We start from the raw sequence: 27713 nt of genomic DNA, 5'->3' as shown, positions 1-27713 counted from the left end.
GGTCATCGTGCTGGGTGCGGTTTCTTTAAGTTATAAATTAAAAAAAAAACTAAACTGAATGACATTTGATTAACCCTGGTAAAAACTTTGGTGGGTATTTGCAAACTCTGAAACGTTTGACCGAAAAGTTTAAGGGTATTTGAAAATTTCTCAAAATAAAAAAAGTGTTTCTTTTTTTTCTTCTCTTGTTCGATTGGTATATATGAAGTATGGGAATCGGTGAAAAGGAAGGAAAGGAAATGGAGGGAACTGGCGACAACGCTTTCTCCAGACTCTTCTTTGCTTCCTTCCTCATCTTCTTGCTTCTAGCAGTGAATTTGCAGGAGAATTTTGGGTCGGAGGCCGCAAAACTTCCCAGTAACGAAGGTAAGAGTTTCACTACCTATCGCTTTTTACTGGAGTCTTAATCTGGTTTAATGAAAACGAAAGTGAATGGATTTACATATGCATTTTTTCCGCATGGGATGTCTTTTTCGCTGAGTCTTTTCTTATTGATGGGAGTGAAAGAAACGACCCTAAGTGAATCTCTAGGCTTATGCAGACCTGCAGAGTTGGGCCAGGGCTGATAGCTACCAACTATACTCATGGATCAACTCATATCCAGCATAGCCATGAATATCGGTCATTTATTTTCTGAAAATGTCCCCAATTTTATTGCGAGATATTCAAAGACTGATATCCTGAGAAAAAAAATGATATTTTCGAAATATCACCTATTTTGGAAATGTCATGCTTTTATAACAATATTGTCATGTTATTAATGTGAACATTTATAGTTTCAATGATTTTCTTATATTTTGTCTATATTTTCTTATACGTTTTAATTTAAAAGCCAATTATTTATTTATTTATCCCAAGAATTTCCTTTGTCGACAAAATCCAAGAACGAGATTTGTGACTATGATATCCAGGTTTATTTTTGCCAAATGACAACCTGACAACAGAAGGAAGAGAGAGAGAACATTCATCATTCAACATTACCAAAATACATCCAACACAATATTGGATGAGAGAGGAACATAAGATTAAGACAGCCACCATCTAGATGGTGACTGTGCACAGTTCAGAGTACAAGTAGATCCAACCCTCGTTCTCTACTATGTAATTTAAGAGACATACACATCAGACATAACCCGGCTGATGTAGCCTTCCAAAATCGAATTTGATGCCCCTGAAAAAGATATTGTTTCTTTCAGTCCAGATCACCCACCATGCTGAAAACAACCATACCCGCCACAATAATCTCCATTTTTGATGAACTAGGGACACTTTATATAGGGTTTGGTTTATTGATGGGATCTTCCTTTAACTTGTCCTGCTTAATTAGCTCAGTCTTCCTTTAACTTCCAAGGCTGGGCAGCCAGGATCTTCTCTGGTGAGTATACCCTTTGAGAATTTGAACCGAGTCAACCACGTACGAGTTGGTGCTAGTGGGCGAGTTGTATTCAAAAGGCTTTGAGAATTTGTAACCTACTTTTCTTAATCGATATGTTTTTTTTTTGGGTTATTTGTGTGATTAAACAATGGTGAACTAAGTGATTGTAGGGTTGCCCCCAAAGGGATTTGGCGTAGTGGGATGAGGCCTAGATCGCTAGGCAGGTAGTCTAGTTCAAATCCTATGGGTGTCACCCCTTGTTCAAGCCTAAGCCTAGCGACGACTCCATGGGAGCAAGGGGTTTTACTCTGATCCTAAGGGCAAGCCTACAGAGTTTTACGCTGTCAGGACAGCAACTGTAAGTACCGCAGGTAGAGCCAGCGCGACTGGGTACCTGAGCTCGAGTCCTGGTATATAGTGTAAAACTCCATGGGTTGATGTTTGTGTGGGCGATGCATATTGACCGGTATTGTTACTTGTGCTTTGAATAGTTACTGCTCTCAGAGCGATTGCAAACAAGTTGAATAAGAAGGATTGGAATTTTAGCGTGGATCCTTGCTCACTCTCTGGAGGGTGGGCAACTCCCCCCTACGACCAAAACAACGTGACATGTGATTGCTCTTTTCAGAACGGGACAGTTTGCCACGTTGTTACCATGTAAGTCCATTTGAATTCCTTCGTTTGTTCAAAGTCATAGTTACAAATCATGTCATTGGGAGATTTTCTCGGCAAACGAAGATCTCGAGATAATTGAAATTTTATGGCTTTCTCGAGAAATTTTTAGAAAAAATATTGTTACCTTTAGATTTGAAGAACACACACACACACACACACATATATATATATATACAAAAATTAATTAATAAAAATATTATATTTGCAAAACAGGTGACATTTTGAAAAACTCTTGTTTTTTCCGGGATTATATTTGTTTTTGAAAATCTCACGATAAAATTGACAGATTTTCAGTAAATGGCGGATATATTGTGACTATGGTTTAGGTTATCTCTGGATGTTGCTAATTACCTGTTCTATATATCTTCTTGTCTTGTTCAGTATACTGAACGGCCAAAGTCTGACGGGTGTGCTCCCTGAGGAGCTGAGCAGCCTCGTCTACCTAAAAACATTGTAAGTAATTGTAGGGGCTTTGATGTTCTTTGTTGGTTCCATTTTCTGAATGAAAAAATAATAATTATAGTAATTAAGAGGAAATAACTTGGTGGTTACACATTCCTGGGGATGAACAATTAATCATCACGTAACAAGGCAAAAGTAGGTATCCAAGTTAGATTTGAAGGGCGCATAAATGATAAAACTCTGCCCTACGGGAAATAAAACATATATAGAAGAAAATGATTTACTTTGAATTTACATTCAGCAATTTGACCTGAGTCCTTCTGGCCTGGTTTGACCTTTTTGAGCTCGAGCCCTTGTGTCGCCACCACCCTTTCGGTAAGGCGAAGCAAGACACTGCCTATGGGTGGAGGGCGTCCCTTGGGGTGTCCCCAGACCCGACCTGAACCAAACCCTATATGGTCCGCGTATGGTTATAAATAATAAGACCCAGGTCCAGACCTGAAGGTCCAATTAATACAAGGACCTAGGTATAGTTTGTGAAATTTTGTACCTGACCCAAGTTTCGATTAAGACCCACAATTTTTCAATGTAAAAATCATAAAAAAATATGGTTTTACCGGGTCTGATTCATGTAGTTCTTATTGGGTCCGGATATGGTTTTTCTTATAGTGGACCCGATTAGACCCAGTCCGGACCTGATACCATACCCAAAAACTGGATCCAAATCTAGTATTACCTGGGTTCGAACCAAACCCGACCCGTTGACAACCCTAGGAGGCATCCATGGAGTTTTGCGCTGCTAGCACAACTATATATCTTTAGCATATGGTTCTATCACCATCCTATTTCTTTCACTATTTTACAACATGCACTTCTCGCAAATGCTCGGAAACCTCATGTGCTCATTCAGATCCCATGAATCATCGAGAGTCATCAGTTCTCAGCATCCTAACTATACACTTATGATCAATACCTTGAAATGTAACGCATGCATGTAGATTATATATTCTTACAATACAATGCAGTTGCTATTCTATTATCCTTTATATATATGCAATCTAGTTAGCATCATTTTGACTCAATATAACACTGTAGTTGCTTTCCACATGCTTACTTTTGTCGGAATCAACTTTCGGATTGTCTTTTTTTAAGCCAAAAATGATTGAGTCAAGAAATTTTGAAGCGTTTGTAACCATCAATTTTTAGATCTTTGAAAAAAAAAAAACCACTCGTCTATTGGAATAAGTGAACCAAATATCTGGAGGGTGAAGGGTCAGAGACTTACAAAAAAAATAAAAAATTGCTAAGTCATTCGCACATATAAATGATTTTAGCAAATCTTTATCTTCAGATAAAGTAGCATTTAAAATGTAATAATTGAAACATCATAAGCTCTTTGTAAATAGTGGATAAATTAGGTAGCTTTTCGAGCAAATTTATGGAAGAAAGTAAAGAGGACGTTACGCTAGAGACGATAAATGAACCAAGCAGCTTGTGACTCAGCTTGGTTCGGCTCATTCATGATTGGTTCGTACAGCTGGTAAGCCAGCAGCTTGTTATGAGCTCTCTAACAAATATCGCGAGATTTATGAAAAATCTCGCGAGAAATTGCCTGAAAGTTTAAAACGGCAATTTCTCTGGAGATTTTCAAAATATCAAGAGATTTATGAAAAAAAACATAAATACCGGGATTTAAACACAATATTTTTGTTTTAAATGACTATTTATCATGAAAAAACTTTGTATTTTTATTTTTAAATATTTTTTATTAATATTTTCTTATAAAAAAATCAATTTCTCGTGAGTTTTTAACAAACGAGATTTTGCCGAAAAAAAAAAAAACATTTGTCACTATGGTTATGACTCAAGCGTGAACATCAGATGTTCAGTTCGGGTGGGCTTGTATAGATAAAAATATAATCTTGGTTGGTACCAGTAAACATATTTGGTTGGTAAACATATTTCAGTTACCTAAAAAAACTGGAATATGTTTACCAACCAAATATCTTTGCTGGTACGTATGAATCGAGATTTTCATAACTTTTTTTGCAAATTAATCCCTGTAAATGCATTCAGCGTGGTCTATTTGCTAGGAATCAACCCTTGGCTCATCGTTATCGGATCAAAAAATATGATTTTTTATATTTAAAAATTTATAAAAGTTTTAAGCCATTGATTTTCAACCCTTAAAAGATCCTTATACATCACAATTGGATGATCCATAAAACAAAGCTCTTAAATCACGTATGTAAGGTAAATTTTTTGAAAAAATAGTAAAAAACCTTTGAAAATCTTGGTTTATACTAGTAAACATATTTCAGTTACCCATATAGGGAAACTGAAATATATTTGCTGGTATGAATCAAGATTCTTATAGTTTTTTTGCAAATCTAACCTTGCAAATGCATTTGGCATAGTCCATTTGCTAGGAATCGACTCTTGGATCATTGTTATTGGATCAAGAAATGAGATTTTTTATGCTTGAATATTTATAAAAGTTCTAAGCTATTGATTTTCAACCCTTAAAAGATCCTTCTTATACATCGTAATTGGATGATCCAAGAGTCTATTTCTATAAAACCAAAGCATCTAAATCACATCCGTAAGGTGAAATTTTTGAAAAAAAAAGTAAAAAACCCATAAAAATCTTGGTTCATACTAGTAAACATATTTGATTGGTTACCCTGTCACTAAAATATGAGAACTAATGTGTAAACCATGATTTTCATAATTTTTTTGTTCTTTCTCTTGAATCTGACCATACAGTACATGTTTGATTTTATAAGAACCTGCTCAATTTTTTAAGGCTTTAAAATTGATCGCTCATAATCTTCACAAATAATCAAGCATTCAAAAATCACATTTTTTTATAAAAAATACAAGATCCAATGGTTGATTTCTATCAAATTCACCATGCCAAGCATATTTACATAGTTGGATTTGCAAAAAAAAAGTATTGGAAATGCATGTATTTCTAGTGATTATATATATATGTGTGTGTGTAATCACTAGAATATGAGAACTGAAAATATGAGAACTAATGTTTGAACCATGATTTTCATAGTTTTTTGTTATTTTCTCATGAATTTAACCATATGGATGTGATCCACATGCTTGGTTTTATAAGAACCCGCTCTTGAATCACCCGATTTTGATGCATATAAACATGATTTTTTTAAGGTTTTAAAATCAATAGCTCATAATCTTTATAAATATTCAAGCATTCAAAAATCACATTAATTTCTTCATTAAAAATACATGATCCAATGGTTGATTTTCCTAGCAAATTCACCATGCTATCCACATGGTTGGATTTGCTAAAAAAAGTGTTGAAAATGCCCATGTTTCTAGTTCTCATATTTTAGTTCTCATCTTCTAGTACTCTCTCTCTCTCTCTCTCTCTCTCTCTCTCTCTCTCTCTCTCTCTCTATATATATATATATATATATATATATATATATATATATATATATATATATATATATATATATGACATGAAACATTTTTACACAAGTCGGCTCATGTTTGGTTCATCTCGTTCAGGGCTGAGCCACGAGCCCAGCTCGAGCTCAGCTTGGTTAAAAACGAGCATGCGCCAAGTCATGAGGTAAATCCATTGGTGAACGAGCCGATCGCGAAGATGCCCTGCAATTAGGTTTGTTCGGCTCGTTTACCAGCCCCTACGTTTGACTGCAAACTGTCCGACTTAGCTGGAAGTTGAGATTGACGGTTGTCTGTAAAGCTAAAGCATGCATAACACAGATGACTGTACAACGATGAGCGACCAATGCTTATACTTGGGAAATAACCACAAGTGAATTTGTGATAAGTCATGTTCCTCTTTGTGCATGTTTCTAATGGCAGTGACCCATTTTTTTTGTCTTACAGTGAACTAACACGTAACTACATCACTGGTGCCATTCCTTCTAGTTGGGGCTCCCTGCGTTTGTTCAAACTGTAAGTTTAAGTTTCATTTATATATGTTCCAGCATTGAGAATGAAAACCTTGGCTGTTGGTAACAAAAGCAAAACATGCAACCAGTTCCATCTAGCATGTTATTTTTGACACAAAATGCTAAATGTACAATATACATACAGAGTTTGATGAGTTTGTACGAGCGAGCAGAGCGGAATTAATACCACTTTATCATTCTCAGCTCACTCTCACTGCACCGGTTGCTTGCGGCTTAGCTAGCTAAGCCCATTTGATGAGCACGCAATGAATTTCACACGAGTCCAACCGAGCCAAGCCATGAGCTGCTCGATTCGTTGACCGGCCCAACACACAACCAACTATCAAGTTGCCTTGATCTCAATCCAGCCATGTTGTTGTGCATGATCACATTTCCTACCATTTTTGCTATTTGCATTGTGTTTTCTCACACAACGTATCATGTGTTTTAGGTCGGTTATGGGGAATCGGCTGTCTGGATGGATCCCGATGGAGCTTGGAAATATCTCCACCCTTGAAAGGCTGTAAGTACAAGAATTCTGTCTCATTGGTTTATGGTTTTTACAAAAGAAGACTGTTTAGGAGCTACTCATTGCCCTTATATGCAATAAGATGTTTTCATATGACCATACTCCGTCAGTTGCCTAAGACTACTAGGAGATGATTAAAATATTGATGGTAAAATGGAGTTGCACGCCTTTTGGAGGATACTGACTAATTGCATGCTTTCACATCGTTTATACTGCTCACATTGCTACTTGATGTAACGTTATTGAGCTTTCGGAGGGTCATACTGCCGCACACCAGAATGTCAGAATTGCTCCTGCTGAGGAAAAGGGCATTCTGATGATTGACATCTACTTGAGTGGCATTGTATAAATGAAATAATGGTCATAGTGCTTCTAAAGATTGTCAACAATTGAATGAAACCAAGGATATTATTTTCTTCCTTTTCCTTCATGTCACTTTGATTTCCAGTGAATGCACGTTCTTTGAACCTTTTAAACATGACCCTACATTTCTTTGTTTGTCCGTGTTAAATACAGGACCTTGGAAGCAAACCAACTTGAGGGAGAGCTTCCTCCAGAGATGGGCAACTTAACCAGAATAAGGAGATTGTATGTCATGTTACTCGTTTTTACTTGTCATCTAATTTCTTATTTAGTTTATCACACATAGAGCTCAAATCCTCAAGTACTCAACATGGGTCTTCTCAAGTACCATCCATCATGAAGATACAAGTTGGACCCCCTTCTGCCCCTAATTTATCTTGGAAGGAAGCAGTGGATTAAGGAATGAAAAAAAAATCTTTGTTAGGCTGCAAGAGTGAAACTAGACTAGATTTTCGAGACAAATAGTATACTTGCTAGATCTTGATTTTGGTTAGCAACATTTGGTTTGCCAATTCTTGGTTACTCATGCAGGTTGATAAATTCAAATAAGTTTACAGGAGAGTTGCCCTCAACATTTGCTAAATTGAGAAACATAACAGAGTTGTAAGTTTTACAGGCGATTTCTGAAAGCTTGTTCGTTCGGTTATCTGCAATTCTAGCATATTCCAAACTGTTATTATTTGTGCATGTAGCTGGATGAATGGGGGCAACTTCACTGGGAAGATACCTGATATCTTTCATAACTGGACTCAGCTTCAGCGCATGTGAGTACACATTTTTCAAAGACAACGTGGATTGATTAAACTCGAAACTCTGACTCAACAAACACTAAATTGACGTATCTCATCCAGTGGGTCTTTGTCCTGGACCCTGCTGAATGCTGATTCATGCCAAGTTGGACATGTGAATAGAATTTTGAAGGCCTCACGATGTGCTACTTCATTGCTTGGTGTTATTTTGTTTTTATTTTTATTTGCTTCCCTTTCTTTTTGCTCTCCTCTTGGTAGAGACTGTAAGTGCGTTAATGCATCTATGGAGGAAATATAGTAACCGGATTTGCTTTGTTGAACTTATTTCAGGATGATAGTTGGCACGGGTATGGAAGGCCCCATACCTTCTAGCATATCTGCATTGGTTAGTGTGACCTCCCTGTAAGTGAAACTTCCCCGGTATGTTCTGGACGTGTCAGTTAATGTTTTAACCTGCTACATGGATCATAACTGGAACATTTTCACTGAGCTATTTCATGGAACCAAGTACTCTAGATTCATGTATTTCACTAAGGCTTGAAGGAGTCTGAGTGCACTGATTCTTGTGGACTCACTGGTCCTATGGGCGTTGCCTGGTCTAGTCTATTTTCCCATTGAGTCTTCTTTTTTTTTAATCTTAGCCGATAGAATGTATGTTAATCCATCCATTCTTGTGAAATTTACAGGAGAATTACTGATCTAGGTGGACCTGGCTCTAGTTTCCCACCCCTACAGAACCTGGAAATTTTGGTAGAGCTGTGAGTCTACGGAACACTTCACCCTGTGGCATGACCAATCCGGTTTATAGCTCTCACCATTATTTAAATTGATGAATGATGCAGGTCACTGAGAAATTGCTCAATTTCAAGAGAAATCCCATCATATATCTGGAGCTTGAAAAATTTAACACTTCTGTGAGTCGCTTATGTTGATGGGATATCCAATTGCTGATCATGTCTTCTGATTTTTCAACAAAGTCAAGTTCCTATCTTCAACTTCTTTGATAGGATCAGTAACTAAGACTTACACTACAACAAAGCACTAGATTAGCGACGACCACATTCCGTCGCTAATCCGTCGCTAACCATGTTAGCGACGGATTAGCGACAACGCGGCGACAGTATGCTTACGTTGCGAATATTTCGACGCTAACTGGCGACGGAATAATTCCGTCGCCAAGTCCGTCGCTAATTGCGACGGAATAACGAGCGCTATATTCCGTCGCCAATCCGCCGGTACTAAACGGCGACCACGGCGTGGCGACGGATTTAATTCCGTCGCTAAGCCGTCGCTAGATTAATATGAATAGCGACGGAATCATCCATCGCTAATCCGTCGCAAAAACGAAAAAAAATCAAAAAAAATTTATTTAAAAATTAATTACCGAGAACTGTACAATTTATATTTCCTGTACAATTTATATTTCCTGTAAATAAAAAACAAACCACACAAAAAAATTCATATAACAAGTATCTATAATAATTAATCGTTCCACCTTAAAACTAAGAAGTTTAATTATTTACAATTCAACAATTACAATTAGGAAAAATAAAAAAAATAGAACTTCTTCAACACAGTCCTCTAATCATCGCCAAGATTTTGTGCGTCTTCTTGTTCATTGTCTTTATCTGTCCCTTCAGCTCCACTACCCTGATTATCGCTAGCAGCCTACACAAGAAAAGAACAGTCAGTATTGATAAACAAAATATAATGAAATAAATTACACACTATATGTGATTCTATCATGTGCTCATGTGTGATCTAAGGCAATAAAAAAACTCTATATGTGATTCTATCATGCTCATATGTGTGCTAAGGCAGTCAAAAAATTGAATATGTGATTATAGCATGTTCATATGTGTTCTAAGGCATATAAAAAAACTCTATATGTGATTCTACCATGCTCAGATGTGCTTTAAGGCAGGCAAAAAACTATATATGTGATTCGATCATGCTCGTATGTGTGCTAAGGCAGTAAAAAAATTGAATATGTGAATATAGCATGCTCATATGTGCTCTAAGGCAGGCAAAGCCAAAAATTTTATATGTGATTCTATCATAAATGATATATAACATGTTCATATGTGTTCTAAGGCAGTTAAAAAACTCTATATGTTATTATAGCATGTTCATATGTGTGCTAAGGCAGTCAAAAAACAGAATATGTGATTATAATATGCTCATATGTGTTCTTAGGCAGTAAAAAAACTGAATATGTGATTATAGCATGCTTATGTGTTCTAATGCAATCAAAAAAACTTTATATGTGATTCTATCATGCTCATATGTGCTCTAAGACAGACAAAAAGTTAAATATATATATATATATGTGATTCTATCATGCTCATATGTGTGCTAAGGCAGTAAAAAAATTGAATATGTGATTATAGCATGTTCATATGTGTTCTAAGGCATCTAGAAAAACTCTATATGTGATTCTACCATGCTCAGATGTGCTTTAAGACAGTCAAAAAAACTATATATGTGATTATACCTGAGAGGGACCTGGAATCGAAGATCCCCTATCCTGAACAGCGGCCTTGATCTCATTTCGGAGAAAGGGGGCGACGGTGTATTGGAAGTAGTTATTCAGTGATTCATTAATGATCTCGCGTACATCATCACCGGAAAGAATAGTCGGCTGCTTGGAGCTTATGTCGGCGCAAGAAGTTGGTGAGCCGTAACTGGAAGAACCAATAACTGGTGAAGTGTTCATATTACTCCCAAACCCGAACACGCGACCTTTTTTGGGTTCACCTGCTGCAGTCACCCATGCTGTAGGATCAAATGATGGATGCTGAGTAGCGTCTTCGCCATATCGCTCTACCATTTGTTGCTCATATGCCTCCTACAAAATAATGTTTAAAGTATTCATTAATAATTAATGATAACATTATGATGACTTGCATATATATTGTAATGATTATTAATAGAATTAATACATACCGTTGTCGTTCTCGCCTTCTCTGATACGAAGACTCCCGTGGTCTTCCGTTTATGTGTTTCTACAAACACATCCTTATATGGTACACTGCCTCCTTTTTCTGCTTCCTACGAAGTTAAATGACAAAAGATTTAGTACACAAATTTGCAACAATACTTATAAAATTAATATTATATATTGATGAGTTACCATTTTCTTTAGGTGGCTCCCAAATGTCTTAGATCCACCTGTGTGTAGATGGGCTTCGGGCATCTTCGATCGATTTTGTGAAGCCTTCGCAGAGCGATTTTTAAATGCATCTCCCGCCCACATATCGCACATTTCATCCCAGTAATCTCTCCTGATAGTAATAGGACCATGGCCCTTCCACAGTAATGGATCATCTACTACGCCAGATACTTTTTTTGCTGCAGTCTTCATAGTGTGCAGCATCTCTGCAAATCGATTGGCAGCCACCTTCTGCCACACCTTCCTTGCATCATTTTCTTCCACCGTAGTTGCAAAGCGATTCGAAGCCTACAAATATTTTCAGAAAGTTAGTAGACATTGCTTAAATAAATTAAATATGAAACACATTAACTATGAGGAACAACTGTATACCATGAATGAGGACCACAATCTGTCTAATACCTCATTTGGGTACTCTTTCCATTGAGCAACTGGTCCTGGTAGATGTTGAAGAAGTGAATTCCTAATCTCCCGTACTACTTCTTGTGGCTCAAACCTCGTGCTGCACATGAATTGTTACACAGTAAATATCAATATAAAATATTTAAAAGATATGCAATAATTGAAAACAAAATACTTACGGTCGATTATCGATATACACTATTCGAATGAGTCTTCTTGTGCCAGCCTGAGAAGACCCTGTTTCCTGTGTTGGCTGTTGACTTGTGCGATCAACTGGTGTAGGTGGGTCGTGTACAGGCGCAACATCATCTGTAAAAAAATACACACCAAGTTCTCAGAATGTGCATTTGAACTAATCAAGCATCTAATTAGTTATATGATATACCTATCACAGGAGCCCGTGAAGATGAAGGTTGAGCCTGGCTACTACTGGATGAGCGACCACTATAACCTCCACGAACCATATTCTAACAAATAACATATGTCATACAATACATTCAAATAATTCACATCAAGTATTACAATGCATTCAAGTCATTCACATCAAGCATTGCAATGCATTCAAATAATTCAAATCATTGACATCAAGTATTGCACTAATTCAAATCATTCGTTAATTGCATAAATTATAATACATTCAGATAATTGAAATCATTCACATCAAGTATTACAATGCATTCGAATCATTCGTATCAAGTATTACAATACATTGAAATAAAATTTTTAATCATTCACACCAAGTATTGCAATACAACTCACATCAAGTATTACAATGCATTTAAATAGAGGTTTGTAGTATAAGATTTTGCTCACTAGCTTGAGAATTCTTCCTCGTCACTAGTTTGACTTTCTTCTTCTTCTTCTTCTTCTTCTTCATTGTTTGCCCATCCACTTGGTACATCATTTGGATCACATTCCTCTATGAATGTTTCATCAGCCAATGGAGATATGACATGCATATCATGCGCAACATCGTGACCATAAGCGAAGTCACAGACATCATCTGATTGATAGTAATCACTGTCTTCAGTTAACTCATCTTCTTGTAACTGATCATACTCGGGGTATAGTTTGGATTTCACCTTGCAAACTGCCCACCATTCATTTCTATCTGACTTTTTTATACTCGGATATGAAGTATAATAAACTTGTTGAGCTTGCGAGGCTAATATGAATGGTTCATATGTTCCAAACCTGGATTTATGATTCACCTCCACAATGCCTGAAGCTTTGTCGAGTCTTGTTGCAGTTGGATCAAACCAATGACACTTGAATACCGTAACCCTGTTATTCATGCCTAAGTAAGTCAACTCCATTATTTCCTCTATAACACCGTAGTAATCATGTTCATTTTCACCGTAGCTGCTACCCTTGACACACACGCCACTATTTATCGTTGATTTGTTTATACCGTAGTCTTTTGTATGGAATCGATAACCATTTACGATATACCCGTTGTAGCATTGCACAACTTTGATCGGACCATTTTCTAAATCACATATTCTTTGATCTTTAACATCACCATGGCGAACCTACGCACAGACATAAACAATTATTGTGATCACGATCAATTAAGTAACTTAGTGTTGTTTATAAGTACAAAATTTATGTTAGCTTCTTTACCAACTGTTTCAACCACTCCACAAACTTAGTTTCACGTTCTTTTTGTACTTCTGCATTAGTGAGATGTGAAACTTTGCTTTGCAACTCTAGATCAAATCGTCTGCAAACCACAAATACTTATATTACCGAGCCATGTATCCACATATAGAACATAAAAGGATTTATAATTGAGTTGCATATACATATACTTACTCGATGTATGGGTCGATCGCTGAACAATTAAAAAGAATATAGATGTGTGCTGCATCTTGCTCTCGATCTGTCAATAGCCTTGATCGGCAACTACCAAATGCATGCCCAAGTCGTTGAAATATCGACAGCTTGTCAGCTACAGTTACTTGTTCTCCATCATCGTTACGGGGCGGGCATGTGTAACGTGTTGAAATATGAGGTTCGAAGTACATAGATGAGAAATTTGAAATCTCTTCTAAAGTGTATGCCTCACAAATAGAGCCTTCTACTCTTGCTTTATTACGAACCTTTTTTTTTAGGTCGAACATGCATCTGACAAGAATATACATTTCAAATTTTAAATATCTGTCATTAAAGAGACAAATATAAAAAAATATATACCTTTCAAATGGGTACATCCATCGATATTGCACAGGGCCACCAACCCTTAGTTCATATGGCAAATGTATGATCAAATGTTCCATAACATCGAAAAATGCTGGCGTAAATATCTTTTCTAACAGACAAACAGTGGTGATGACAGAGTCCTCGAGATTCTTTACATCTGATACAATGACCTCCGATGCGCACAATGTTCTGAAAAATCCGCTCAACTCAGACAATACCCCCCATATAGGTTTGTCTAACATATCATGGAATGCTAGGGGTATCAATCGTTGCATAAAGATATGACAATCATGGCTCTTCAACCCATATAACTGTCCATCGTCAATCTTCACAGCCCAAGCAATGTTAGAGACATATCCATCTGGAAATCTCAGTTGTCTCAACCATTGACATACATGTTTTATTTGATCAGGTCCGAGCACGTACTTCGCCTTTGGTTTCAGTACTTTGCCATTATACTCTTTGAGTTCCAATTCTGGTCTTTTACATATTAATTTTAAATCCATACGGGCCTTCGGATTATCCTTCGTTTTTCCTTTAATATTCATTACTGTATTGAATACATTATCAAACACATTTTTCTCTACATGCATCACATCCAAATTATGTCGTATCAATAGGGTCGGCCAATACGGTAGTTCCCAAAAAATAGATTTTTTCGTCCAATTGTGTTCCTTCCCAAATCCACGGAAGGGTGTAGGACTGCGGGCATCTGTTAATACATCTGGAAAGTATCGCAATCTTCTTAAAATCTCTATGCCAGACAATCTTGAGGATGGACCTTCCATTTCAGTTGTGCCTGCTGTAAATGCATTCTTTTGACGTCGGAACGGATGATCGCTAGGTAGAAATCGACGATGGCAATCAAACCAGCAAGGCTTCCTTCCATGCCTCAATCTAAAAGCTTTGGAATCCTCCATGCAGTACGGACAAGCCAACCTCCCATGTGTGCTCCAACCAGATAACATACCATATGCAGGGAAGTCACTGATTGTCCATAGAACAGCGGCCTTCATGTTGAAATTTTGTTTTTTATGGGCATCATACGTGGTAACACCGTCATCCCACAGTACTTTTAATTCATCAATCAATGGCCTTAGATATACATCAAGATTTTGGCCAGGTGAGGTCGGACCAGGGATCAACAGAGACAAGAAAAGATTTGGACGTTTCATACACAAGCTTGGTGGAAGGTTGTATGGAGTTACAAATACTGGCCAGCATGAGTATGGAGTTGATCTACCCCCAAATGGATTAAATCCATCTGTACATAGACCGAGTCTAACATTTCGCACTTCCATTGCGAAGTTCTGATGAGTACGATCAAAGTGCTTCCAAGCTTCAGCGTCAACAGGATGCGTGATCTTGTTTTCATCGTGTCGAACTTTATTTGCATGCCATCTCATGTGTTTAGCTGTCTTTGAAGACATATACAATCGCTGCAATCTAGGAGTGATAGGAAAGTAGCGGAGCGACTTGTATGAAACTTTCTTTGATCTCGTGCTACCATTGCCTCTTGTCTTTGGCTTGAACCGAGGATGCCCACATGACGGGCATGATATGTCGTTTTCCTGCTCCTTGAAATACAACATGCAGTGATTTGGACAAGCATCAATCTTTTTGTAACCCATACCTAGAGCGTTGACCATAACTTTCGCAAGATAGAAATTTTGTGGCAATTTCTCATCTTTAGGCAACATACTCTTCACAATCATGCACAAACGGTCAAAACATGATTGACTCAAATTATACTCGGACTTCAAATTCAATAGTTGAAGAACTGCAGACAAGATAGTGTGACTCTCACAACCGTTCCAAAGTGGCTCATCAGCATCTCTAAGTAAATCATAAAATCTACTAGCTGCATCGTTTGGTGATTCTTCATCTACGACAGTTCTTACATCACTAGAACTCATAGCAGAACCCAGTTCTGTTCCTGCAGCATCAAATATCAAATTCGTATATGGATTATCGTGCACCACATTCACCCGTGCATCAAAATCGTTTCTAAATTCTTCTCCATGAAACGTCCAGTTCTGATAATCACTCACAAAACCCTTCCTGTATAGGTGATGTCTAACGCCATGAGGTTCTACAAATCGATTATTCTTACAAATCTTGCAGGGACACCTAATCCGACCTGTGGGATCTACCGTACTGACACTTGCCGTTGCAAATTCAATAAAACTGTCGACACCATCCATATATTCATGCGATAACTCATTGTCTACTATCCTACGGTACATCCATTCACGGTTTGCAGTCATTCTGTCGTATGATGTTACGAATAGTATCCTAACCAGTTAAAAGAGAACCATCAGAATACTATGATGAAGAAAATATCAAATTTATCATGCAATATATGATGTCATACAATCACAAGAATTATGATGCATGCATTGATAACTTAATATTTTCATGTGCAAACTATTCATGACACGATACATTCATTTGAAGCATGCTTTCAGTATACAATTTCACATGGAAGACATAATCAAATTGAAAGTAACTACATATAAGCATGGATACAATCACATCAAACATTGCAATACATCGAAATAATTCATATCAAACAAATATCAAACATGTACCTGCAGCAAACACACTTCAATATCTCACTAACTACTACCATGCATAGCATGGACTCCGTACTCCAAAAATAAGAACACTTCCATATTCATACATTAAAATCATGCTCAGCATGATCTCCCAACTCCAACAAAGTAGTCCTAGATATCAACAACTAAGTGAGTGTGTGAACAATAAAGTGTTATATTCAATAAATTAAATAACATGTGATGCGCTTGCATCACTTACTCACCACGGGTATTTACCCGATTTGCATTGTTTTTGTCACTTACTTACCACGGGTGGCGGGGCACAAGCGAGTTCTGTTGAGAAATCTGCAAAAAAAAAATGATGTTTTAAAATGAAGTCACCATGAAATTATTCGACCATATTAAATCATAAAACCTTAAAATACAAGAAAATAAATTATAAATAAACCAAAACATCATAAACTATAAGAAAAATAAACCATAAAATTAAATAAAAAAGCCACAATTTAAACCTTAATCAAACAAGGAAAAAACCTGCCCAAATCAAATACAAAAAAATCCTTAATCAAATTAACTAAAAAGTATTAATTAAAAAAATGTGATTTAAATCCCTAATTATAGAAAATAAAAATAAAAACTCTAAATAAATAAAAAAAACCTAATCAAATTAACTATAAAAGCCTTAATTAAAAAATTTTGATTTAAAGTCCTAACCAAATTAACTAAAAATCCTTAATTAAAAAAATTATGATTCAAATCCCTAATCATAGAAAATAAAAATAAAAGCTCTAATCAAATCCAAGAAAACCCTAATCAAATTAACTATAAAATGCCCTAATTTTTAAATTTTGATTCAAAGCCCTAATAAAACAAAATCAAATAAAAAACCCAAATTAAATTAACTACAAATAGCCTTAATTTAAGAAATTTGATTCAATTGCTTAATAAATGAAAATCAAAATAAAAAATCCTAATCAATGAAAATCAAAGAAAACTAAACAATAAAAATATAATAAAAACCCTAATTTCTGAAAAAAGAAAAAAAAGAGCAAGAAACCAGGGGGTCGACCCCCGGCCGGACACGGCAGGGGGTCGACCCCCGGCCAGACATCAAAAGGGGTTGACCCCCTGCCGGACAAGGCAGGGGGTTGACCCCTGGCCGGACACGGCAGGGGGTCGACCCCGGCCGGACAAGGCAGGGGGTCGACCCCGGCCGGACAAGGCAGGGGGTTGACCCCCTGCTGGACATCAAAAGGGGTTGACCCCCTGCCGGGGTTGACCCCCTGCCGGACACGGCGGGGGGTCGACCCCCGGCCGGACATGGCGGGGGGTCGACCCCCTACCAGGGTTGACCCCCGGCCGGACACGGCAGGGGGTCGACCCCCGACCGGACACGGCAGAGGGTCGACCACCTACCGGGGTCGACCGCCTGGCAGAGTCGACCCCCTGCCGGAAAACGCAGGGGGTCGACCTCCAATCCATTTTAGGTGAAATACGTACCTGCGGTTGCTCCGGGCAGCGACGGCGGCAGCGGAAGGTTGACGGAGATCGACTTCCGGCGAACGGTGGGGGCCGGCAGAGAGGTCGACGGGATGTATAGGGCGGCCGAAGGAAGAGGGCGGCAGGAGGGAGAGGGCGGCGGGCGGGAGCAGCGAAAGGAGAAAGGAAAAAGAGGGCTGGGATTAGGGGTAATGCGACATTTAGCGACGGCTTAGCGACGGATTAATTCCGTCGCTAAGCCATCGTAATTCAAAAAACAAAAAAGGCGACAGAAAATATTTCGTCGCCTAGGCCGTCGCTATGTTGCGACGGAATTTTAGCCGTCGCAATTCCGTCGCTAACTGTCGTATTTATTGCGACAAAACATTCTCTCGCACAATCCGTCGCTAAGTAGCGACGGATTTTGCGAGGGAATATAATCTGTCGCTAGTTTCGTAAAATTCTACAAATATAGCGATGGATTCATTTCTCTCGTTAATCTGTCGCTAAGTAGCGACGATATAACTCCGTCGCTAAATTCCGTCGCTAATCAACTATTTTTTTGTAGTGTTACCCACAATTATAATTCAAAACTTTCATTGTGGTTTACTTGAACTTGGTAATGTCAATGTAACAAGTATTGCATCAGATTAGAATCATAAAGAAAATGGTAAAAATAAAGCACTTGTTTTGGTTCATTGTTCTATTGATATTGATCATGTGCCCGTGCATGTGAAGTATGATCTTACTATATTCTTGTTGAAATTTATGGTTTTTAGTTGTAACATTCCTTGTGCAATTTGCAGGGACCTTTCATTCAACAACTTAACAGGACAAGTCCCTCTATCTTTGTCATCTTTGCCATTCCTAGGAGCAATGTGAGTTGATTCACTCATACGTGAAGAGATGGTTTCATGCCACCTTTTTCATTTTGGCACTATCATTATTTTGCTTTCTACCATGAAAATAATATGTTGTTTCCGATGTACGTAGGTTCCTTCGTAACAACATGCTGACTGGACCAATACCTGATTGGATCCTTCATAGCAATGCCAGCTTGTACTGATCCTTAATTCCTCTTAATTAATTTCCCTTATTAATAACCTTTATGCTGATTTTTCATGAGACACGCCTTAAAACATGCATGTGTTGTTGAGTTACAATGTTCTCTTTGCGGTTTCTTTATATTTCTCCCTCGTTAAATGATGCACTAATGGATCTGGAGCAGGTGCCAGATCCAGTAAAGGTGAGTTGCAACAAGAAGAAGATGAAGAACAAAGGGTTACCGCGAGTTTAGATACCTCGGATCCATTTGGGATCCAAATTTCATGCTTTTTGGATTATGTTATTTTATGGTATCGGATCTTATCCAAATATCCATCGTGACTAGGTTTTGTGACTTGCTTATCAATACTTGTTATGTGGGATTTGGGATGTGTTGGTTGGTGATTGAACTCTTGTTATTTTCCTTTAATTGCTATCTTCCATTCATTCCTGTTTCCGTAGCATAACTTTAGATAGTAGTAGTGGTTACATAGCTCTCTTCACGATCTTGAGTCCCAAGGTTGCATCACTAAATCTTTCCTATATTTTCTTCTCTTCAAAAGATGTCCATTCCATGCCACAATGTCCTGGAATTTTAGCCTATTTATTGAAACTCATGTGTTGTAATTTATTTATTTTATCATAAAATGCAAGATGATTATGTGAAGTCTTTGGTGTTTTGCCAAATAGCTGATCATATTTGTCAGAAATTTTATGAACTGCAACTATAATAACTTCCAAGGATGTTTTCCAATAAAAATTTTTGCTAGGGAGAACCTTATTATGATTAACAGTGATTTTATCCAGTTTCATTTGCATGTTATGGTTGGACTGATATCCTACATCATTTGGATACACATGCCAACTATTACATAAAAAAAATGTTTAAAACCTCATGAACATACTATGACTGGTAGTCATACTTCTGCTGGTAGTTTGCTTTATAGAAAAACATAATTATGAAGAACTAATGCTCCGCAGGGATTTATCATATAACACTTTCACAGGAGCAAATTCATCATCTTGTGGAAACGGAAACTTGTAAGAGTATTCTTTTCTCAATATTGGATTTCTCACCTTTAAGCAGTATCTGGTTTATGCGCCATGTGAAAAGTATTTTGTCCCTTGTTGTTTCAGGAATCTAGTATCGAGCTTCTCTTCTATAGATGGCAACTCGTGAGAAATCTACTTCCTATCTTCTAATGCAGAGTATTCAGATGCTAATGATGAGATCAATTTGAAAAACTTGCCATCATTCATTCCACATTTTTTTATTTCAATTTGATTTTACGGATATGATAAAATGCTAACAATGTGGCTTTTTTTTTCAAATAGGGTTCCCACATGCTTCAGAAAGGATTTTCCATGCCCTGGTTCAGCAAAATGTAAGTATGGTAACTGGCCAGTCTAAACAAAATGTTAGAAGCTTTGGACCATAGTCACCTGTATCGTTCAAGGTAATTTCTCATTGAGTGTTTTTCTCGGAAAAATATCAAAATTTTTAATAATAGAAATATATAAATAATAATAAGATAGGAAAATAATAGATTTTGTATTATTTTTCTTGCAAAAATATCTAGAAACAAGTTTTAAAAGTTTAAAATACAAAAGAAACAAAAAATAGGAAAGCTGAGATTAAATATATAAAAATAACAAATTTTAAAAAAAGTATTGTGATGATATCATAATAATATCATGATGTTATTACAATATTTTCATTTATCGATATTTTGAAAATATCATGGCATTTTTCCAGCATTATCAACCTGCCTTTAAATGGTGATAATATCACGATAGTTTCAAAATATCGGCGATACCAGTGACTAGGCTTTGGACTAATGGTAATGTTGGTGATAGCATTCTTTGTGCATGCCAGCGACTGAACTCACTCCTGATGTGTTACTGGCAGTCATTTCCTTATTCATAAACTGTGGAGGTACTGAACATACTGTCAATGGGAATAAATATGAAGCAGACACAGAACCAAGTGGCAAATCCACATACTACCTTAGTCCAGGAGGAAATTGGGCTTTTACCAGTACCGGGTCATTCATGGACGTTGTAACTAATTACACTTACCTAGTAACCAACAAAAGCACATTGTTGATGAGTGATCCAACACTATACATGACAGCACGCATTTCACCGATGGCCTTGACATATTATGGCCTATGCCTACAGAAAGGAAACTACACTGTCCAACTGCACTTTTCTGAAATAATGTTCACTGATGATCCAACTTTTAGCAGTCTTGGAGAGAGATTATTTGATGTATACATCCAGGTGAATGATCAATCTATAATGTGAAGAAGTACCATCTCATATTTAAAATTGATTTGTTTTGATGTGGTCCCATGCAGCATGAATGTGTATTGAAGAATTTCAACATTAAAACAGAAGCTGGTGGCACAGGTAAGAACGTCATTAGGAGTTTCAATGCAAGCGTGACAACAAACACTCTGGAGATCAGTTTTTATTGGGCAGGGAAAGGGTCAGTTGGCCTTCCAGCTAGAGGTGTTTATGGGCCTCTCATTTCAGCTATTTCAGTGATGCCTAGTAAGTTGTTTTAAGCTGTTCCTGCATTATACTGTTCACAGATATATGTGTTATCTGGGGTAATTTTTACTAATAACACAAGGAGAAAGATTAAAAAATACCTTTTTACACAATGATTCTCATGCTATATATTGTGGTGAGCTGGAATCATGGTCTGTCAGAAGAAAGTACCATGGAACTCATAGTAGAACTGATATATGTGCCTCTCATTTCAGCTATTTCAGTGATGCCTAGTAAGTTGTTTTATCTTAAGCTGTTCCTGCATTATACTGTTCACAGATATATGTGTTATTTGGGGTAATTTTTACTAATAACACAAGGAGAAAGATTCAGAAATACCTTTTTACACAATGATTCTCATGCTATATATTGTGGTGAGCTGGAATCATGGTCTGTCAGAAGCAAGTACCATGGAACTCATAGTAGAACTGACTTTGGTGGTTCAATAAAATTAGAATGGGATAACCACATAAAAACCTGTGTATCCTCTGCTGATTCATCATTGAAAGTTCCATTGCCATGTCCATATGGTTAGAAAAACATCTCAGTGGTCCAACTCCAAACCAGCACTGTGAGAATATGCTCCTCTGATGTTTGATGTTGTTTCTGTCTTGCAGATTTCAAACCTGAACCCAAGATAAAGACTATAATCATCATTGCTGTAGGCATTGCTGCTTGTCTCATTGTCTTCTTAATTTTACTAATCCTTTGGAAGAAGGGCTATCTTGGAGGCACGAAAACTCTGGATAAAGGTACAAAAAACATATACTTCAATGAGCTTTAAATTACTGGGACAAGATCTGCCAAGAGTAGTATATAGATAAATGACCTTCAGAGCATTACACTAGCAGCATGGACATTCGGGTTTGATTCCCATCATGAATATTTCTGAGTTAGCAACAATGTATATTTTTGAAATTTGAACTGCACTCACGATACAAAAACATACATCAATGAGCTTTAAATTACTCGGGCAAGATCTGCCAATAGTAGTATATAGATAAATACCTTCAGAGCATTACACTAGCAGCACGGACATTCGGGTTTGATTCCCATCATGAAGATTTTCGAGTTACCAACAATGTCTATTTTTGAAATTTGAACTGCACTCACGACTAGATCACCCTGAGGCAAGTTGAGTTAACAGTGACCTGCAGGACTTTACCAGGTCTTTAAAAAAGGAAATAGCTACTTCATTGTGGGTTGGGAGCCCAAAATCATTTGTCAACCTAAACATGATATTCGAGTCTCTGCTAAAGATTTGTGTATGCCTTCAGTTTTCTGACTCTTAATTTTTCATGGTAGAACTTCAAGGCCTACAGTCACAACCCGGGCATTTCTGTCTTAAACAGATAAAGGCAGCAACAAAGAACTTTGATCCTGCAAACAAGATTGGTGAAGGTGGTTTTGGGCCTGTTTACAAGGTATATTTTTAAAGCATCAAATTTCAATGTGTTTTTTTTGTTATTTGATCTGTCATGATTTGATGTTTCCTTATCCAAAGCTTGTATATCACTATATTTTGAAACTTTTGTTCTGTAAAGAGATTTTCTTACGGGAAATCTATATGCAATAGTGTCCTGCACAAAATGAATGATGCACGTCAGATCAGTCAAATATCTTAAGATGGATTTTTCACTCATTGTGAATCATGGAACATGATCCCAGTGAAAAATCGGTCCCTATATATGGCTAAATGTCAATTCGCTCGTCACACAGACGTTTCAATTATCCTGCATCATTGTTGACATGACATGACACTCGGACACTCCAGGACATTTCACGGACACAGTCAAACCAGTATCGGACACAATCAATATTGTATCATTAACTTTATCTATTTCCTTTTATAATCTTAACTGCTTAATTTGTATTAACTTGCATTCTTTTTATTTTAAATTTGTCATTATGTTTCCATTTTGACTTTAGTTTTACTATTTGATGTTTTAATCATAATGATTCAGAATTGTTGTTTCATATACACACATACATTTATGTGTGTGTGTGCATGTATGGTCGTGTCCATATATCCTAATTTTTAAGAATTGTAGTGTTGTACAAAGCGTATCTACATGATATCCTGTTCTTGCATCCAGTCTATTTGACATCAATTCACCCCATATGCATTAATGTAACAAAGAATAAATGCATAGAAGTCAAGCATAATATTATCCTCCAAGATTCCTTACATGATAAACATAAGTAACTATTAGATGACCACCCACAGCTACCTTGTTGCCATTGGGTGCCATCATCCAAATCTATATGGTATTTATTCTGTTAATGAAATAGTGTATCTTCCATGGCAGCATAGTTTGAATATAAAACATGCTACCCTACATGAGCTCAACTGGCCTATTCTAGCTTGTTATCCTTCAAAACGAATTTTGATAATTATTTGTGTTACTTGACATTGTCAAGCTTGTGGATGGTATGAGAATTTCCGTCTGTTTTTCTCATGTTTTATGCTCTGCTTCAAAAGCAGGGAACTTTGTCAGATGGTATCATAGTTGCAGTAAAACAGCTTTCATCAAAATCAAAACAAGGGAATCGTGAATTCTTGAATGAGGTAGGCATGATATCAGCTTTGCAGCACCCGAATCTTGTGAAGTTATTTGGCTGCTGTGTAGAGGGCAGCCAATTGATGCTGGTATATGAGTACATGGACAACAATTCACTTGCGAATGCTCTGTTTGGTAAGATTTATAGTCTATGCAACAGTAATTCATAAATCTAGATACATAATTTTACCCCTCATATAGGTGTCATGTTCATCTTAAAGGTGGTTGTCTTTTCTGGTGTGTCATGTGGTTCATCGAACCAAGGCTGACACAGAACAATATGGTGATTATAGGGTCAACTGGGCAACGGTTGAAACTAGACTGGCCAACAAGATTCAGGATCTGCATTGGAATTGCAAGAGGTCTAGCCTATCTTCATGAAGAGTCTACTCTGAAGATTGTCCACAGAGACATCAAAGCTACAAATGTTCTTCTTGATAAGGACCTCAATGCTAAAATATCAGACTTTGGTTTAGCAAAGCTTGATGAAGGGGACAATACGCACATCAGCACACGAATAGCTGGGACTGTGTGAGTCAATATTTTAAGTTTTAACTCTCGCTCTCTCTCTCTCTCCTTGCATATGTGTGTGCACTCCTGCATGCATGCAAGTATGAAGTGAGGTTTTTTTTAGAGTTCCTTTTGAAGAATTCTTATAATGTAACTAGTAGATTTTAATCAGTCTTACGTTTTGCTTTTTTCCTCCCAGAACTAGTAGAGTTCAAAAGACATGATGTTCGTCTATGCTTTTGAGGTTGAAAAAATGGAGCTATGAACACTAGTAACTTTTATTTTATTCAGACTTTTTATGTACAAATCCAATTTAATTTCCTAGAAGTTTTTTGCCTTGAGAAGCCAAATGAAGACCAAATTACTCCGCAATTATTTACCAGCTAAACCTACTTGTATGTCATTTTAATAAGGTAGCAACACACTTTTAGTTCCAATAAAACTGCAAAAGGAGAAGTTTATAACTCTTTATGTACATCTCATTGGTAATGCTTTTTTCCTTTTCTGTCAGCAACATACCACAAATTCAGTCATAAGTTGTGCATGTTTATCCTTTTCTTTTTGGCTTTTGTTGTGTTTCTATTGCATATATTTCACCATACAGTCACTTTAGATAGGGGACCATGTAAGCGTTGCTCATCTCTTTCTTCTATATGTAAATAATAAAATTTCGGTGTCTGCGTAAGAGAGAGAAAGCAAGAGAGGAGTGACTTTGTTGTCTTTTAAATTGATAATCTCTATTTAAAATGATCAATGACAGAGGATATATGGCTCCTGAGTATGCTACACGGGGATACTTAACAGACAAGGCTGATGTTTACAGCTTTGGAGTGGTCGTATTGGAGGTTGTGAGTGGACAAAACAATGCACGTGCCATGCCAAAGCAGGAGTTTGTGTTCCTTTTGGATTGGGTATATTCTTGTAACTTATTTCATAACTATGAAGATATTCTTAAAAATCTTGATAATGTACTTTGGCTTCCACCACTTTGGAAGTGATTGCTCAAGCCTAGTTGGTCCTAACATGATTCTTTGCTTCACTTATATTGGATTTCACTGAAAAACACAGTACATGTTATATAACAGCTTAATAGCCTTAGGGCACAGCTGCATCTTGCATCGCTAAGCCTTATGCTCTTATGAGACTCATCTCAGCATGTATCAGCCAGTGTTTTTCTTGTTCATTTATTTATTTATAAATTCTGAAATGGGGGTACTTGGTGGAGATAATTTGTTCGGAATTTAGTTGCATGGAATAATCTGGGCTATATTTAGTTGCACTGAAGGCACCTGCATATGTTACGCAATAAGGAAATGGGAATGGCCTGAATGTGATTTATGTCCTAGGCATTTCGGTTGATATATTGGTTTTCTACCAGTTCTAGCATTCTCAACTCCCTATCCTGTATCTCCTTCTTTTGGCTTAGAGTGATCCTTTAATGCTGCACCTAACTACATGGCCACATTCACATAAGCAAGGAAACATCACTAACAATGCCTGATACCTTCAACCAAAAGAAGACATACCTTCTTTTTCTTTTCACTTATGTTCTTTATTTTGATGAGGTCCCATGGCCATCTTATGCTGCATTCTTTATCAATCTGAGTTCTTAAAATAAAGACCTGTAAAGGCATTAGTTTGCTCAATCTCTTCACCCTAGAAATCAAGGTAAAAGTGATTGGCATATTGGTTAACCACGAAGATGGAATGTGTGTTCCAGGGAAGGTTTAAATTCCTAGAGTTTAAGACTCGTACTTTAGATATATTCTGGTTAGCATTAACAATATCAAAAGTCCAAGTTAAATAGCCATTTCTTCTTCAAACCAGTAAAAGTCCTATTTTCCTATGGAAATTTTCATAATACCATCTACCAGGGCATGCAACTGCCCAAGTTATTAGGTGGGCTAACGAGATTGAAGGCATTCTTTTCTAGCTGAAAGCTACTAATGTTGTGTCTTGATTGTTCAGCTGTGTTACATGGATATGGCTGGGGATACGGGGATACATCCAGTTTTATGAAGTTTTCAGTATGACTAGTGTATAAGGGGACCGTTACAGGGGCCAAAATGGAGTATCCGTGTGACAGTTCAGTCATCCACTTTTATCCCAACTTGAAAATAATCAAGTATTTCAATGAAACTGTTATATTTTGTCTGTGGTTAAGAACTCTCATGACTGTACATGGATGTAGAGGAATAATTCTCTCAATCCGTCACAAATTTGAATCTGCAAACATGACTAAAAAAAGTCACACTAACAGCTGTGTTTGATACTCCAGGCTTATGCTCTGCAAGAGATGGGATGCCTCATTGACCTGGTAGACCCGAGCTTGGGTCCAGACTTCTCAGCAGAAGAGGCATTGAGAATCATTGAGGTCGCTCTTCTTTGCACCAGCCAATCTCCCAGTGATAGGCCTAAAATGTCTTCAGTCGTGGATATGCTTGAAGGACGAGCCACAATTAAGAAAGCTTCAAGTATGGGCAGCAGATGGAGCAGAGGTTTCATCAGTATTCGGAGGTCAGATACTTTCTCCCAAGACAGCACAACTCAAGGGGAGTCATCCACTGGACCCCATGATAGTGGATATGGACCGTGGATAGACTCATCACAGTCAATTCCATAGAGAGGAAGAGAGTATTTTATCAACAAGGCTTATCAGTGTGCAAAGCCCATAACGAGTACCACAGTCATCCGCAAATTAGCAACATCATTATAATTAAGCTCAGCACTCGGCTCAATACAACCACCAGAAGTGCATAATTCATATTTCATCATTGCGAGTTGATATTAATAAACATTTCAATCATCATATTGTGTATTTTGAAGTTATTTATTTTTTATGCCTTATTAGTTATTGTTTAGAAAGGTGATCCAGGTTTGTATGTCACGTACTGTTGTATGTGAATAATAAATAAATATGTAGCATTATATCATCCTTTGAAGGCCAATGCTCCATCTCGGCTACGAGTTGGTCTTAAATCGTGAGGTCTACTTGAAAGATAAATGCCTGCTTTGTTTCTGACCTGACATCCCTCACCTGAAGATAGTGTGACTTTTACTCATTTAGCTAGCAAATTTCTATTATGCTAAAACATGTTTTTCACATAACACCATTCAGTTGAGCTGCAATTACTGTTAGACAATGTCATGACCCGGACCCGGACCCAGACCCAGACCCAGAGT

The 27713-nt window shown here is 37.2% G+C and overlaps 2 protein-coding genes across 2 annotated transcripts; one reads left to right on the top strand and one right to left on the bottom strand.

Moving 5' to 3' along the window:
• The first annotated feature begins 209 nt into the window (after nt 1-209).
• On the top strand, nt 210-27153 carry LOC149819768 (putative LRR receptor-like serine/threonine-protein kinase At1g07650). Its single transcript, XM_089983483.1, has 20 exons — nt 210-366; nt 1867-2032; nt 2432-2503; nt 6341-6409; nt 6857-6928; nt 7451-7522; nt 7829-7900; nt 7990-8061; nt 8377-8448; nt 8733-8796; nt 8889-8960; nt 18666-18737; nt 20761-21186; nt 21264-21459; nt 22077-22211; nt 22765-22883; nt 23945-24155; nt 24314-24551; nt 25291-25441; nt 26809-27153. Exons 1-20 carry the CDS (start codon nt 210-212, stop codon nt 27151-27153), a joined length of 2853 nt encoding a protein of 950 aa, XP_089839609.1.
• On the bottom strand, nt 9510-10779 carry LOC149819769 (uncharacterized). The gene is made up of 2 exons (XM_089982353.1): nt 10541-10779; nt 9510-9714 (listed from the first exon to the last, which is right to left on the bottom strand). The coding sequence occupies exons 1-2, from the start codon at nt 10760-10762 to the stop codon at nt 9628-9630; spliced, it is 309 nt and encodes a 102-aa protein (XP_089838479.1). The 5' UTR covers nt 10763-10779; the 3' UTR covers nt 9510-9627.
• Nucleotides 27154-27713: the final 560 nt, after the last annotated feature.

Source organism: Nuphar pumila, chromosome 12, assembly GCF_984573655.1.
Source record: "Nuphar pumila chromosome 12, dmNupPumi1.hap1.1, whole genome shotgun sequence".
NCBI lineage: Eukaryota > Viridiplantae > Streptophyta > Magnoliopsida > Nymphaeales > Nymphaeaceae > Nuphar > Nuphar pumila.
This window is presented reverse-complemented; position numbering and strand designations above follow the sequence as displayed.

Bases quoted from the DNA above. Each gene is read 5' to 3' on its own strand.
- LOC149819768 (XM_089983483.1), top strand. From the start codon at position 210: ATGGGAATCGGTGAAAAGGAAGGAAAGGAAATGGAGGGAACTGGCGAC. The intron at 2,033-2,431 runs GTAAGTCCATTT...TGTCTTGTTCAG, and splicing joins GTTTGCCACGTTGTTACCAT to TATACTGAACGGCCAAAGTC. The intron at 8,961-18,665 runs GTGAGTCGCTTA...TGCAATTTGCAG, and splicing joins TTGAAAAATTTAACACTTCT to GGACCTTTCATTCAACAACT.
- LOC149819769 (XM_089982353.1), bottom strand. From the start codon at position 10,762: ATGAACACTTCACCAGTTATTGGTTCTTCCAGTTACGGCTCACCAACT. The intron at 9,715-10,540 runs GTATAATCACAT...TTTCTTGTGTAG, and splicing joins CGATTCCAGGTCCCTCTCAG to GCTGCTAGCGATAATCAGGG.